The 14,562-nt window shown below is 37.0% G+C and overlaps 1 protein-coding gene across 3 annotated transcripts in view; it reads right to left on the bottom strand.

Annotated features, from left to right (window-relative positions):
• Window positions 1–14,562, bottom strand: part of PRKG1 (protein kinase cGMP-dependent 1) — a 1,179,828-nt gene that overhangs the window by 137,523 nt on the left and 1,027,743 nt on the right. For all 3 annotated transcript variants that reach the window (XM_045853740.1, XM_045853739.1, XM_045853741.1), the window contains one exon: window positions 10,360–10,425. In XM_045853740.1, coding sequence (XP_045709696.1) covers window positions 10,360–10,425 — 66 coding nt within the window. The remainder of the gene's footprint in view (window positions 1–10,359; window positions 10,426–14,562) is intronic.

Below are 14,562 nucleotides of genomic sequence, written 5' to 3' on the forward strand. Positions count from 1 at the left end.
AGCAGCCAGCAGCTTCCTCAGCAACCTCTCCTCAGGGAGCTTTATACTTCACTGTGAACAGCTGTCCCTGGAACCCTACAGGGAAGAATTCTGGTACAAGTTCTATATCTGGCATCATAGCACTTCATGACCATTGCAAGCCATGGCTGTGTCCTCAGTTGGGGTGACTTTGTCCCCAGGGGACATTTGGTAATGTCCAGAGAGAGTTTTGGTTTGTGAAAATGTTCAGAGAGTGGGTATCTAGTGGTTGCAGGTCAGGACGCTGCTAAACATCCTATAATGTACAGAACAGTACCCTACAAAAATACATATTTGACCCAAAATGTCAACAGTGGGAAATTTCAGGAACCCTGCTCCATAAATATGTCTAGTTCTTTGTCCCAGCAGGACAAGGTAAAGGATGGAGAGGGAGAGGGGGAGAGGAAAGGGTCTTCCTTGAGTAGTATCTCAGAGGTCTAGGGTTAGTGACTACTCCTTATATCCCCTATTCGTATATCCTTTAGTGTTCCCTGTACTTCTTACTAGCTAATCCCTTGTTACTCCAACCCCCTATTTAGTTACTAATTCTTTTCAATAAAGTTTCCCTGTTCAGATTACTATGTGCTGTCTCTGTTGGATCCATACCAATAGAGCCATTACTCATTCATTCACTTCAACAGGTACTTAGTGAGCACTTACTGTGTGTACTTCCTGACTCTGTGCTAAGAGCTGAGGATGCAGTGGTGAGCAAAACAGACGTGGGTTCTGTCCCCCTCGAGCTTCTGTAGCTCATAAGTTAAAGCAGACAAGCGCTGTAAATGTATGACATAGCAAGCAGAGGGTGGTGCCGTGAAATGCACGCAACACGAGAACCCAACTTACTATAGAAGGTCAGGGGAGTGACTGAGTAAAGACCCCATATATTTGCGATGAAATAAATGAATTATAGTAATAAAATTTTCATTTTAATTCAGCAATTCCAATTATTTAGCCAGACGGTAATGTAAGATTTTGAGGTAGTGAGATTGATAGCCATTTGGAGAGGCATTTGGAACACAAAGCTTTTACCCACTAATACCTTTTTCTTAGAAGTAGAATTCACAAATACATTTCAGCTCAATTCATAAGTCACCAATTCTTACCTATCAGGTGAACTTTTTAATATTAATATATTATTTGTTTATTTTCATGATTCTAAGTTTCTTGAAGTCCATTGTCTCTTCTTATGCATTTCTATTAATCACAGCTCTGATTCTAGTGCGTAACACACAGTAGATGCTTAATATGTGCTCACTGAATTAGTAAATGTGTGAGTTTTATGTCTTCATAATGTGCAGCATAATGTGATTCAGGTGAAAAAGCACTGAAATAGATGTCATAAGACCGCTCTGTTTTAATCTCATCCTTAGCACTAAAGAGTTTGGACAGAGTGGTGGGGGGAAAATGGAGACAACTGCACCTGAACAACAATTTTTTAAAAGTTAAAAAAAAAAGAAAAGAAAAAGAAGAGTTTGGACAATCCATAGTCCCTCCAAGATTCATCTTTCTCATTTCTCAACTTGAACAATCAATTAGAGAAGAGGTTTTTTTCAAGGTCTCATTACTTTCTAAAATTCTAAGACATAACAAATGTATTAGAACATAAGGATGTGAATGTACTATCTATCTTAGTTAGTTTTTAGTAAATACTGATTTGAGTGCACCTACACTTCTTGGCCTCAATTTTCTCACCTATAAAACAAAGCTGAATTATTCCAGGGATTAGCCAACTATTGCCCTTGGGCCAATGGCAGAATTAAACTTTTATGACAAAGAATTGGCCACAAAACTGAAACTGTCCACTATCTCAGCCTGTATAGAAAACATCTGTCAAGCTCTGGCCTATAAGGTCCCTTTTATTTCTCCTTCTTAAATATCTTCTATGTCCTTCTGACTAATTCTGTCACCATCTAAATTTTTTAACAATGTTTTTTAAACAAAAAAAAGTGCTAAATTTGATTAATGGGCCATCAATAGGTTAAAGACAAGGGACTTCTTTAATCTTGAATGGTCTGTAGGTGACCAAAGAGTACTGTGAGAATGTTCTATGGGGCTGTGACTTAACAGATTAAAGCTGGGAATTATACATACAGCACACATAAAAATAATATTAACATATTTGCCTTTACACTCTCAAAATGCTAGATGTCTGAGTGGATGACACACAGCCATTAACCAGTAAGTTCTAGCTGGGTGACTGAAGTAAGAGTCTGGACCTTTGCAATGAGTTCTCCCATCAGTGATATTATGTATCATTTCCTTATGGACTTCAGGAGAAGGATCTACCATTTTAAAGCGTCATACCCCTTTCCATGACTTGAAACAACAAACACTGTCTCTAGATGTTCATTTTCCAGTGGAAACGTGCTTATTTTGCAGTGAGATCATGCTTGCTCAGGACATGCTATAATTCAAACACACCACTAAACTGAATCAATATAATGTCTTCCTTTCTTTCAAACTTATGGCTTTTATCTCTTCTGCTCAATAACTATTTTGTGTAAGGTATACTAATCAATAACAGTTCCATAAAAAGAAAAGCCCCCCAAAATTGCAGCTGACACCACTCTTCATAGGCACATTTGCTTTCTTGTTATCACCCTGCCAATATTCTCAGGTCACCCCAGATTTCATTCTGGAACAGGAACCAAAACAAAATCAACTTAGGCTGTAGGAAAGTCTGAGGCTGTGAAATATTTTAAGTTTATCACCCTATCAGTTAAGCAATGTGGCTACAGGTAATGTCACATGTGGAGTCCCTGTAGTCCTATCATGTGGACACAGAATGCCAAGCCTTATAAAGACAAGGACACAGGTCACTTAGAGGGGCAAACACCACTGGGTGCATGCATGGCCTTTGTGAGACTGACCTGGTAGGTAGGGTTAAAATGGTGCCTGAGAGATTATGCTGTACCCCAAATTTTCCCCTGCTATCCTCCCCTTTTCCTCGATTAGCACCTAAAAATTCAAAATCTTTTCATGGTTTTTCAGTCTTCAGGAAGTATGTCATCAAAATGTAAATAATTCTTGGCAGAGAACCATCATAATCTCTAATTAGCTACTAGCCAAATTAATTCAAAGCCTGGAGTAAAGTCCTAGAGAATACAAGAGTAAAGTTAAATACAAGAATCAAAAACAAATAAACAAACAAAAATGGTGGTGCATGTAGGGGGGCCATTAGTGCCTACAGAAGGGGAAGATGAAGAAGATAAGGGGACTTGGGGGGAAGGGTGTCAAGAGGGGAGAGCTAGGAGACAGATGGCACCCGGTGGGCCAACACTGGAGGGCACTTCAAGTCAGTATTCTTTATGTATTTGCTTTATTTAAATTCTGGCTAAGCACAGGAAGGAGAACAATCAGAACAGGACCACTGGTGTTCGCACTCAATTCTTTATTTATTTTTATTTTTATCTTTTTATTTTTAAATAAACATTTTATTTTGGAAATTTTCTTGGTTTTATTTTATTTTTCTTTCCCCTTTTTAAAAATAATTGTTGTTCAAGTACAGTTGTCTACATTTTCATCCCACCATGCACCACCCACATCCCCACCTCCCACCCTCAAACCTACCCCCTTTGGCTTTGTCCACGGTCCCATATATATGTTCCTTGAGGGCCCTTCCTCTATTACCCCACATTATCCCTCTCCCTGCTCCTCCCTGGTTACTGTCAGTTTGTTCTTTATTTCAAAGTCTCTGGTTTGCTTGCTTGTTTCTTTAGTTGGTCAGGTTCCACTTATAAGTGAGATCATAAGGTATTTGTCTTTCACTGCCTGGATTATTTTGCTTAGCATAATGCTCTCCCATTCTATCCATGCTGTCTCGAAGGATAGGATCTCCTTCTTTCTTTCTTCTGCATACTACTCCATTGTGTAAATGTATCACAGTTTTTTGATCCACTCATTTACTGATGGTCACTTAGGTTGCTTCCAGCACTTGGCTACTGTAAATAATGCTGCTATGAACATTAGGGTGCATAGGTTCTTTTGAATTAGTGTTTCAGGATTCTTAGGGTATAATTCCCAGCAGTGGTATTGCTGGGTCAAAAGGCAGTTCCATTTTTAGTTTTCTGAGGAAATTCCATACTGTTTTCCACAGTGGCTGCACCAGTCTGCATTCCCACCAACAGTGCACTACAGTTCCCTTTTCTCCACAACCTTGCCAACACTTGTTTGTTGATTTGTTTATGACAGCCATTCTCACCAGTGTGCAGTGGTATATCACTGTGGTTTTAATTTGCATCTCTCTGATGGCTATCAATTATTTAAAAATGACTCCAGGGAGTCAGCAAACTGCAGTTCAAAGGCTAAATTCAGCCCATTGTCTGAACATTAGCTAAGAATGGCTTTTAAAACAGACATATTAGTTGCTTTCTAATAATTAGCCTGGTGGCTAAAATCTTACTATTTTTTAAGAATATTGTTATGTTTATTTTTTATTTTATTATTCTTATTTTTAAAGATTTTATTTATTTATTTTTAGAGGGAGGGGAACGGAGGGTGGAAGAGAGGGAGAGAATCATTGATGTGTGAAAGAAACATTGATTGTTTGCCTCTCATGTACACCCCAACAGAAGACAGGTCCACAACACAGGAATCGAACTGGTGACATTTCACTTTGCAGGACGATACTCAACCAATTGAGCCACACCGGTCAAGGTAAATCTTGCTATTTTTTAAATATATACAGTATATATATTCCTATTACTCATGAGGCAACTATAACCCTAGGAGATTAAAACCTTGAATGTTAGTCACCCGGGCTTCCCTGACCAACAGAGATACCTCAGTTTCTAAGGTGGCCAATTGCAAAGTCCTATAATCTGACATTCGACACTCCCTTCCAATCTCATCATTTTTATGCCAAAGCACCCTTCCTCTAGGTTACTTCTTAGTATTTGTTGCCCAGACTTTGTCTCAATGACACAAGGGTCACCATGGAGGGACTTAGGAACCACCTGGAATGATTTGGATGGGGAAGTGTTCTAAAAGGTTTACCCTCATGGAGCCAGAAATGTTTCTCTGTTTGCTTTCTAATGAATTTTATTTAAACAATGGGTTTGGTACAACAAACATTTGAAACCAATGGTGATATCATTTAAGTCTGATATTATTGGGGTGATAGTCAAAATAATTAACAGCCAGTATGGCACAGGAGCTGACCAATCAGAATGGAAGCCTGCCCTGTTTGTCAGATGTCACCTTTTAGTTGCTGGATCAGGAAGATGTCTGGGGAGCCCTGGGAGGGGAATCAGATGATGGGGACAGCAGGTGGTGGAGGGCACACATGCAGAATGCAAACCACTGTTTTCCAACCAGTACATAGGTATTTAAATTTTCATAGCCAGGATGCCTACATCTTGGAGGTTACATAGTAAAGCTGCAACAGAGTTACAAGTCTAACTCAGAACTTAATTTCCTGGAGAGACATATGTATATAATTTTACTATTTGCTAGTACTTAGGTTATTCTCTTTAATAATGCTCAATGTCACAAAATAAAGTATCATCCTTGAACATCTAGCTTCATCAACACATTTTTATACCAATGAAAAAGTAAATATTCCATAACTGATTATGAAACACAGTAATGCACTTAATTTTATATTTATTTCTTCATGTATTCTGAAGCAAGAGATGCTAAAGACACCCAGCAGTTTTTATACATTCGAAACATTTACTAATGGAATTAGGTTATTCTTCTGGACTAATATCCTTTTTTATCTGTTTTCTCAATTTGTTAGTAGTTAGTAACATAATGATGAGACGGCAAGAAACCAATTCTCAAGGAATATTTTTTGAGAAAAGCACGTATCTGTTTATCATTTCCTAGTTTGTCAATGAGCATTTTAAAAATAATTTCTGACATGCATGATTAGTTACAACAATGTTCATTTAATCTCCCTCTGGAATGATAACTCTTAATCATGGGCTATGTAACACGGTGCCTCACTTGTAAATTTGGCAAAGAAGCTCCTCTTGCTGACAGTTGTGCCATCTGTTTGCCCCACTAATTGGCCATAAATTAGGTACCAGCTCCAGGCTTTTGACAGGATCCTTCAGTTACAGTTCAATTTTTCTATTTTTTTTGGGGGGGGGTTAAGATGGGAATTCAGTGTTGGTGGGAAGCCCGAGTTTTCTACTAAGAGTACAGAAATGTACTTCTTGAGTCCTAGACTCAAGCTATCTTCTCTGTATTTATGTGTAAAGCTAGACCTCACTCAGCATTTCCTCTTTGTATATATCTCTGAACATAAACTTTTGCTGATTATAGGGGAAAATTATTAAATCCAAGAAATTTCTATGTCTTTTATAAGAATAGGAAGAAAACCTTTATTGAGAGCTTACTATACATCTTGTACTGTCTATGGACCCTTATGTTAAGCTGATCTTCAAACCAACTTTATAATTTAGGTACTTAAAAAAAAATTTATTGTATTTTACCTTTTACTATTTAACCCCCTTTTACCCCCTCCCCCTGCAGTCTCTGTAATGTTGTCCATGTCCATGAGTCCTTCCCCTTGTTTCTATGTCCCTCTACTTCCGAACCTCCCCTCATGCCAACAGCTGTCAGCCTGCTCTCCATCTATGAGTCTGTCTCTGTTTTGCTCATTAGTTCAGTTTGTTCATTAGATTCCACATATGAGTGAAATCACATGGAATTTGTCTTTTTCTGACTGGCTTATTTCATTTAGCGTAATGTTCTCCACATCCATCCATGCTGTCGCAAAGGGTGAAATTTTTTCTTTTTTATAGCAGAGTATTGTCCCATTGTGTAAATGCTCCATAACTGTTTTATCCACTCATCTACTGATAGACATTTGGGCTGCTTCCATATCTTGGCAATTGTAAATAACATTGCAATGAACATAGGGGCACTTATGTTCTTTTGAATTAGTGTTTTGAGTTTTTTCTGGATATGTTCCCAAAAGTGGGATCACTGGGTCAAAAGGCAGATTCCTTTTTAATTTTGAGGTATTATATCATTTTTTTCAGATGGGGAAACTGAGACTTAGATTTTAAGTAACTTGCCCATATTGTCATCAAATGATGCAGTCAAGATTCAAGTCCTGGGCTTTATTTGTCAAAGCCCATGCACTCCCCACTGTATACTGTATATGACAGGTTTGAGAACATAGCAAATTAGGATGAGGGAAAAGGATGTGTGTGATGCTACTTAATACTTCTGCATCTCTCAGAACCTCAGTGAATGAAAATGAAAGAGCTAGACTAGATAACTCACACAATCTCATCTAGTTTGATTCTTTGTGATTTGATTAATCTGGGCTTTACAATTTACCATTAAACCTATCACATTATTAAACTTCTACAGGCTTCCTTTTCCTCTTCTGTAAAGTACCTTAGCCACTGTCTAGAAGAAGTGTTCGATGTGTGGAAATTCATAAGTTACAAAGGACTATAAAGACTTGAACTGATATGATCACCCATTCACTCCCAATCACGTGGCAAACCCCCAGGCCCACTCTCACTCCTCCCCAACAGATTTTCTTGCTTATTCTTTATAGGCAGGATGAAGACCATCTAAGTATCCATAACTTTCCTTATCTACACCTCTGTAAATTTTTTACCTCTCCTTTATTTTGCTATATTAAGAAAATTAAAAAATAAAGATATGTTCTCCAAGTGACCTCTCCCATTTGACTACACTTTCTGCTCCTGTGTTCCCACTTTAAGCAAATATTCCCTGTAGTATTTCATTTGTTTCATCCTCCTAGATACTTGTGTATATCCAACATAAGGAAATTCTCTGAGACCCTGCTAATTCCTTATGCTCCCTCCCTATTTCTTCCTGTCTTTAAGCACATTTCTTGAAGGAAAGAACCATTTAGTCTTGGAGCTCACTTCCTTAATGCCCACTCACTCTGTAATTCAGACTCCATTATATTTTATTTATTTAAAAAATTCACTATATTAAATTTTATGCTTTACACTATTGAATTTATTGGGGTGACATTGGTTAATAAAACTACATTTTTCAGGTACACAATTCTACATCATCTGTATATTGTATTGTGGGTTTACCACCCCAAGTCAAGTATCCTTCCATTACCATTGATGCCCCTCTGCATTCTCATGACTTTATTAAAACTTTTCTCCCAGCTGTTTAGTAACCTGTGTGTCTTTTGGCTTCTCACTTGAATTTAACATTGTTGGATTTTATCCCTTTTCTCTTAAAATCTTCTTAGCTTCTGAGGCTTCCTACACTGATCTGATTGTTAACATCTGTTTTTTTCACTGTTTTATATTATTCATCTTCTTATGTAAGAATTTCTCCAAATTCTAAACCTACTTCTTTTATCTTCACTATTTGTTCAGGTAATTTCATCTATTCTAATGGCCTCAACTGTTAATTCCATGTAAGCAATTTTAAGTTAATTCTAACAAGTTTTTGTCCCACATTTTGCACTTCCTGTAGGGCATCTGTTCTTGAATACACAACTTGTACGTCAAATTCATTATATTTCTAGTGGAATACCTGAGCCTCTCAAACTGATTCCTCTTCCATATTCCTTCTATATCCTCTCAACTCTGACTACAACCCTAATTTTCCCCTTGCTGTTCACATTCAGTCAAGTATTAAGCCCTCTGATTTTACCTCTTCATTCTCATGCATTCCTCCTATGAATGGTCTCATGATGACCACTTGGATTTATAGACTCCTCACCAAATATTCTGTCCTTAACTTCTCCCTCTAATTCATCTTATGCAGCATTCTTAGATCAGCCTACCAAATACAGTGTTATAGTGACATTATTTTGCTGCATATAATTGTCAGCCACCCTTATCTCAATATTCAATGTTCTTGGTGAACCAGCCCCAATATATCTATGAACTTATTTGTCCCAATACTTCCCCCAACTACCTTTACACAGCCTCACTCTAGCCAGTTTAAATGGCTCATAGTTCCTTTGTGAGCATTGTGTATGCTGTTCACTCTATTTATATTGCCTCTCCTGTACTTCTAGGTCCACCTAATAATACCATTTTTCCATGAAGACTTCCCTGATTCTTCTCAGGAGTAGTCACTCCCCTTTCCAGACTCCCATAAATGTGTATCCTGACCCTTTCTACATTCTGGTTTACATGATGATTATTTATGTATATGCCACAAAACTGTACCAGAATCTAACCCCTGAACCAGGATCTGTGCTACTCCATTGATGCTTCCCAGGGCCCCTAACAATGTCTTGCATATAGTAAATCCTCAGTAAAATGTTATCTGAGTGAAAGAATGAATGACTGGGAAATTCCACTTTCTGGGAATCAGATAAAATGTCTCTACTTCACAGATGTTTCTGGATATAACTATCATTCTGCAGCTCTGCCCCTGCTCCGCAGCAAGAGATCCAACACAGAGGGGCTTCCAAATGTGAGATGTGAGAATCAAGTGGGTTCCCTCTTTACTCACACTCCTCTGAGCTCAGCATTCACTTCCAATATTTTGGGCTGATCACATCTGTTTCATTTTGCACTGACACTCACAGCCTATTCCTATCATGTAGAAACGGATGTTTTACAGTCCTCCTTCTTGGGTCAGGTAGTTCCCTTTTCTGATAAACTTATCAGTAAATACTGAAATAATGGAAAATCTGGTGTAGTGCTTCCAGATAGTGAACATGCTTTTCAATCATGCTCTTGTCGAGTCAACAATCTGATATTTGCAGTTTAACCTATAAAGCCCTCAGGTGATGAGTAATGGGAACAGCAAGCCAGAATGGAGAGAATGAACAGGGATAGGAATCTTGGAATAAACTTACGATGGTCCTAAATATATGTCTATGGCTAGAACTGATGCTCTCTCCAAAACTGTCTTCCTAAAAGTGTATCTATTATAGGAGTCTGGGGATGGAAGAAAAGATGAGCTAACTAAACCATGACCAAAGAATAGTCCATTTTCTAATAACACAAGTATAACTATTATTATATTATTATTATAGTTATTGTTATTATTCTAATAATGTACACAAACCACTAGCATCACTTAAGTATCTCCTTACTGAGGCAGAGTTGGACACATGGCTTTCCTGGCATGTTCCCAGTGACCTTCACAATGTAGCTGTAATGCTGCCTTTTCTCCAGTTTACAACTGCACTCCCTGGGGTGACGCACACAGTGGTTAAGTACCTTGATGAAGATCACAAGTGGCAGAGCAGGCTACTTTCAAGAATCACAGGAAATGAGGATCAAATAGAGAAGTCATTTTAAAATAAAGAGATATAAAACACATATTAACAGCTCCGTAGAATGGTGTCTAACTAACTCCCAGAACTGAGGTATGTCACTTGTGTGGGTGTGCAACGTGAGCAACAGGTGATGTACTCACTCTCTGTCAATCACAAGGCAGGTCACGGCTTCGGCAGCGATTACGTTGGCTGTTCTCACATCTTCCCTGGATAAAAATAGAAAGAAATGGAAGTAAAATAACCTTTAATATCAAAGAAAAGTGTTCATTGTGATTAATTCAGGAAACATACTAAATTATGTATAGTCTTCTGATTTATCCACTTCCACGTTTAAGCTTTGTTCATCTTTCAAATGTCTTTTTCCTGAGGAACCGCCTTAATCTTGTCATGAATCACACAAATCTTACAGATAGAATTCAGTAGTTCCAATCTCTAAAGTTTCACTTGTACAAGTGAAACAAAACTTTATATCATCACTCCCTATGCTTTTGGGAGAATTAATGAATTAATTGGATAATGATAAAGACAGTCATGAACATGGACAGATGAAAATCTTTAAAGGACCTAAAGATATATTTTGGAAATGGAGACTTTAATTCCCGTGTACAGGAATTTATCACTGTAACCTGGAGAATGATTGATCTCTTTCAATTATTTCCTTACTTTAGAGACCATGTGTTTTATGAGGCTAATCTTTTGGCAATTCATAGTCCACAGTTATGCATCTGCACCAGCATTTATGGATCTTTAGGAGTATTTGATAAATCTTACTCACACTAACTCAAATTTGTATATAGTGTCTCTTTAGAATCTTTTAATTCGTCAGTATAGGGATATTTATTAACCTCTTAAGCCTTTACAAGTCTGCCCTGAAATCTATGTCTTATCCAGTGGTCAGGGGTGGAGTTAGTAAATTAGCATTCTCATGTCATTTTGAGCTACTGAAAATTTAATGGTACCAATGTCATGAAAACATGAGGCTATACTTGAAAATGTACTCTTTCCTATAAAATTAAAATGTCTAAGTTAGTATAATTAATGATAAATATGTTTGAAATGCATTACAGAGATATGTACATAGAAAATAATATAGTATTAACACATTCTAAAAAGCATAATTAAAGCATCACATGTCTCTAATGACAGAATATACAAATAAGTCTTAAAAATAAAGATGTTCCCAGTGGATTCTTATGTTTTTTTAAATACACTAAGTTCCACATATCATTCTACACTCTGTATTTTCCACTGACCTTTTTTCTTTCATTGATGCTACATCACTGTTGCTTTATAGTATCTATTTCATATTTAATATTTGGTAAAGCAAATTCGCTCCTACTAAAAGCTTTTATAGAAATACTTGGATGATTTTCTTAAATATTCATATTTCATACAGGCTTTAAAATAATTTTTCTTCTAAAGAAATCCACATTGGGACTCTGGTAGAGTTTTATTTACATTTGCACATTGATTTCAGAAAAAGGACTCGGTGATTAGATTAATTTCCATACTAAAACATGGCATGACTCTCCACTTGTTCAGATTTAGTTGTTTTCTTTTGTCTTTAAATAAGATTTTTCAATCTTTTTTACTTGGGTTCTGACATTTTAAAACAGTATTCTTAGTTGTTTTATATAATTAGTTTCTCTTATGAGTGGCATTCCTTTCCCATTTCTGTTTCTTACTAGGAAAATAAAAAACTATTGATTATTGTATATTATTTTTTTAAAGAAGAATGTTTCCTTTTTTTTGAAAGATTTTATTTATTTATTTTTAGAGAGAAAAGGGAGGGAGAAAGAGAGAGAGAGAGAAACATCAATGTGCAGTTGTTGTGGGTCATGGCCTGCAACCCAGGCATGTGCCCTGACTGGGAATCGAACCTGCGACACTTTGGTTCGCAGCCCGTGCTCAATCCACTGAGCTACGCCAGCCAGGGAGATTATTGTGTATTTTTAATCTGCCTACCATACTAAGTTCTCTTGTAATTTAAAAATTTTTATTATCATCTCCACAACTCGCAGTACCAGCCTTCCAATGCCTCCCTCACCTTCTCCACTTTCCAGCCAAACTGGCCTCCTTTCCATTCCTGAACATCTCATCTCCCTTAACCTGCCTCCCTGAGCCTAGCAATCTGTCCCCAACTCCTTGCCTGGCTCACCTCACCCCTGCTAATCCTTTAGACCTCAGTCCACAGGCCCCTCCCTCAGGGATGCCATCTAAAGTAACCAGAGCAGGTTTCTTCTATGTACCTCTTCATCTAACGACCTATCACCGTTTATAATTTATACAATTATGTGTTTAATGACCCCATGTTCATCCAACTAAACCACAGAAGAGTTAGATTTGCCAAGGCTAGATTTGCTACCCATTTTATCCTAAAGGTCTGGCACTTAGGACGTGCTCAGGAGGCGCCAGGTACAGGGATGGCCCAGGCACCTCAGTCGTGGCCCTCAGGTGCTACAGCAGAGCTCAGGCTTTAACTCTTAAACAAGTCACACCATCTTGGTTTTAAAAGAGAAGCTACAGGCTATTGGAAAGCCTAGCCTTTCTCATCTGTAAAAATGCAGATGGTAAGAATGCCCACCCACTCTGTGGCATTAAATGAGATAATCAGAAATACATTTATCACAATGCCGGGCACATAGTGATTAACGTGTTCTGCTGTATATGACTTCTAATTCTTCTCATCGGCAATACTGTCAGGTCTGTCCTCAGGAAGCGCTGTGTTTTATGAAGCATTCCTACCCAAGAACAAAGTGTGGCTTTTCTTTTTGCTCCATAGAAGTGGACAGTATATTTTCAAGTCCATTATCAGTTTCTGAGTGGGAATTTTTGGTGAAGTGGAAACAAGTAGTACATGTCAGTAATACCTATCAGGTCTTTCATAAATTGTGTGAATGTCTTGTTTCTAAAAAGGTGGCTTATGGCAGCATAAATTATATATAACCACTGCAAGTGTAAAAAACAAAAACAAACTATCATGGTTTTATAGAGAATATCACACTAAATCTAACTTTCCCTAAAACATATTTCCACCTTGGAAATTTAGAAACTGCTTACAGTCTTTCAGAATATAATATGTATAAAACAATGCTTCCTTTTGGTAGTACTTTCTGTGCATGTAAGTTTTTAAAATAATTTCATTGCCAATTTTTAATATTTTAAAATTTCATCATATTATCTGGCCTGCATTGGATATACTTTGTAAAAATGAATGCAATTTTCTTACAACAAAATATACATAGACATTTTAAAATGTAGATGGGGAAAAAATCAAAGTTCAGAAGAGTAACATAGTCAAAAAACTTAAAAATATTTTAAAAAGGAAAATTTGTAAGTTGTAGCCTACAATCAGGCTTTGTGCCTAGTGAAGTGACATATATCAAAATAGAAGAGATACATAACATAGAGGAGATAACATATTAAAAAGGAGATTACCATATTTGCCAATTAATGAGAATCTAGTGTATATCAGGAACTACATTAAACAATTCACACCAGTATTATTTCATGTATTTAACAGAAAGTGGGCATTTGATCTCAGATTTCCTCTGGGGATAAAGGTTAGGTAACACATCCCAAGTCAGACATAGCTAGTGAGCTGCAGTCCTGGAATTTGAAAAAAGATCTGGCTGGCTCCGAAGTCCGTGTTTTTTTCCACAACAGTCCACTGTTGATACACTCTGCTGTCTCACTTTAATTGCCTAACAGTTCTAAATTAATTTTAATGCAGAATAACTTCTGAGTAGTAAGTAGTCATATCTCTCTGTCAATCATTATAAAAATATGTTTAACTGTTAATAAAAATAGCTTTGATATATTAATGATTGCCCAATTGCAAAGCTAATTCAATAAACCATTTTGGTTTCCAAACTATTAGAATTCCTATCTGTTACTCTCTTCTAGCCCTGCTGTGTTGCTTTATAATAATGCTACATAAAAATTGCAAATTATTCAATGCCAAGTTCATTTAATGCCAAACTCATGTTGCCATTATGTTGTCATTGTGTCTCTATTATAAAAGTGCTTAATGCCATATGCCAGTGTATGAGGTGTCTAAAAGCTATCCCTGTATACTCAGAGAGCCTGCTCCTATGAAAGACCATATACTATTTTACCTAGTATCAACACATACTAATCCCCTACAGTATGTGGGGCAATAGAAATTTCTAGTGAGAGAATACTAGTCATATAAGCTGACAATACTGAGACTTACCGTGTATGCTTATTTCCTTTATAGACCAAAGGACCATGGCAAAAGCAAATATCATTTGGATTCAGATATAAAGTATTGCATACTCATATAAAACAAAGGTCCTAATAACTCCATGTTGTTATTAAAC

The sequence above is a fragment of the Phyllostomus hastatus genome, unplaced genomic scaffold, assembly GCF_019186645.2.
Source record: "Phyllostomus hastatus isolate PE091 unplaced genomic scaffold, TTU_PhHast_1.1 phas_scaffold_1066, whole genome shotgun sequence".
In the NCBI taxonomy this organism is placed as follows: Eukaryota; Metazoa; Chordata; class Mammalia; order Chiroptera; family Phyllostomidae; genus Phyllostomus; species Phyllostomus hastatus.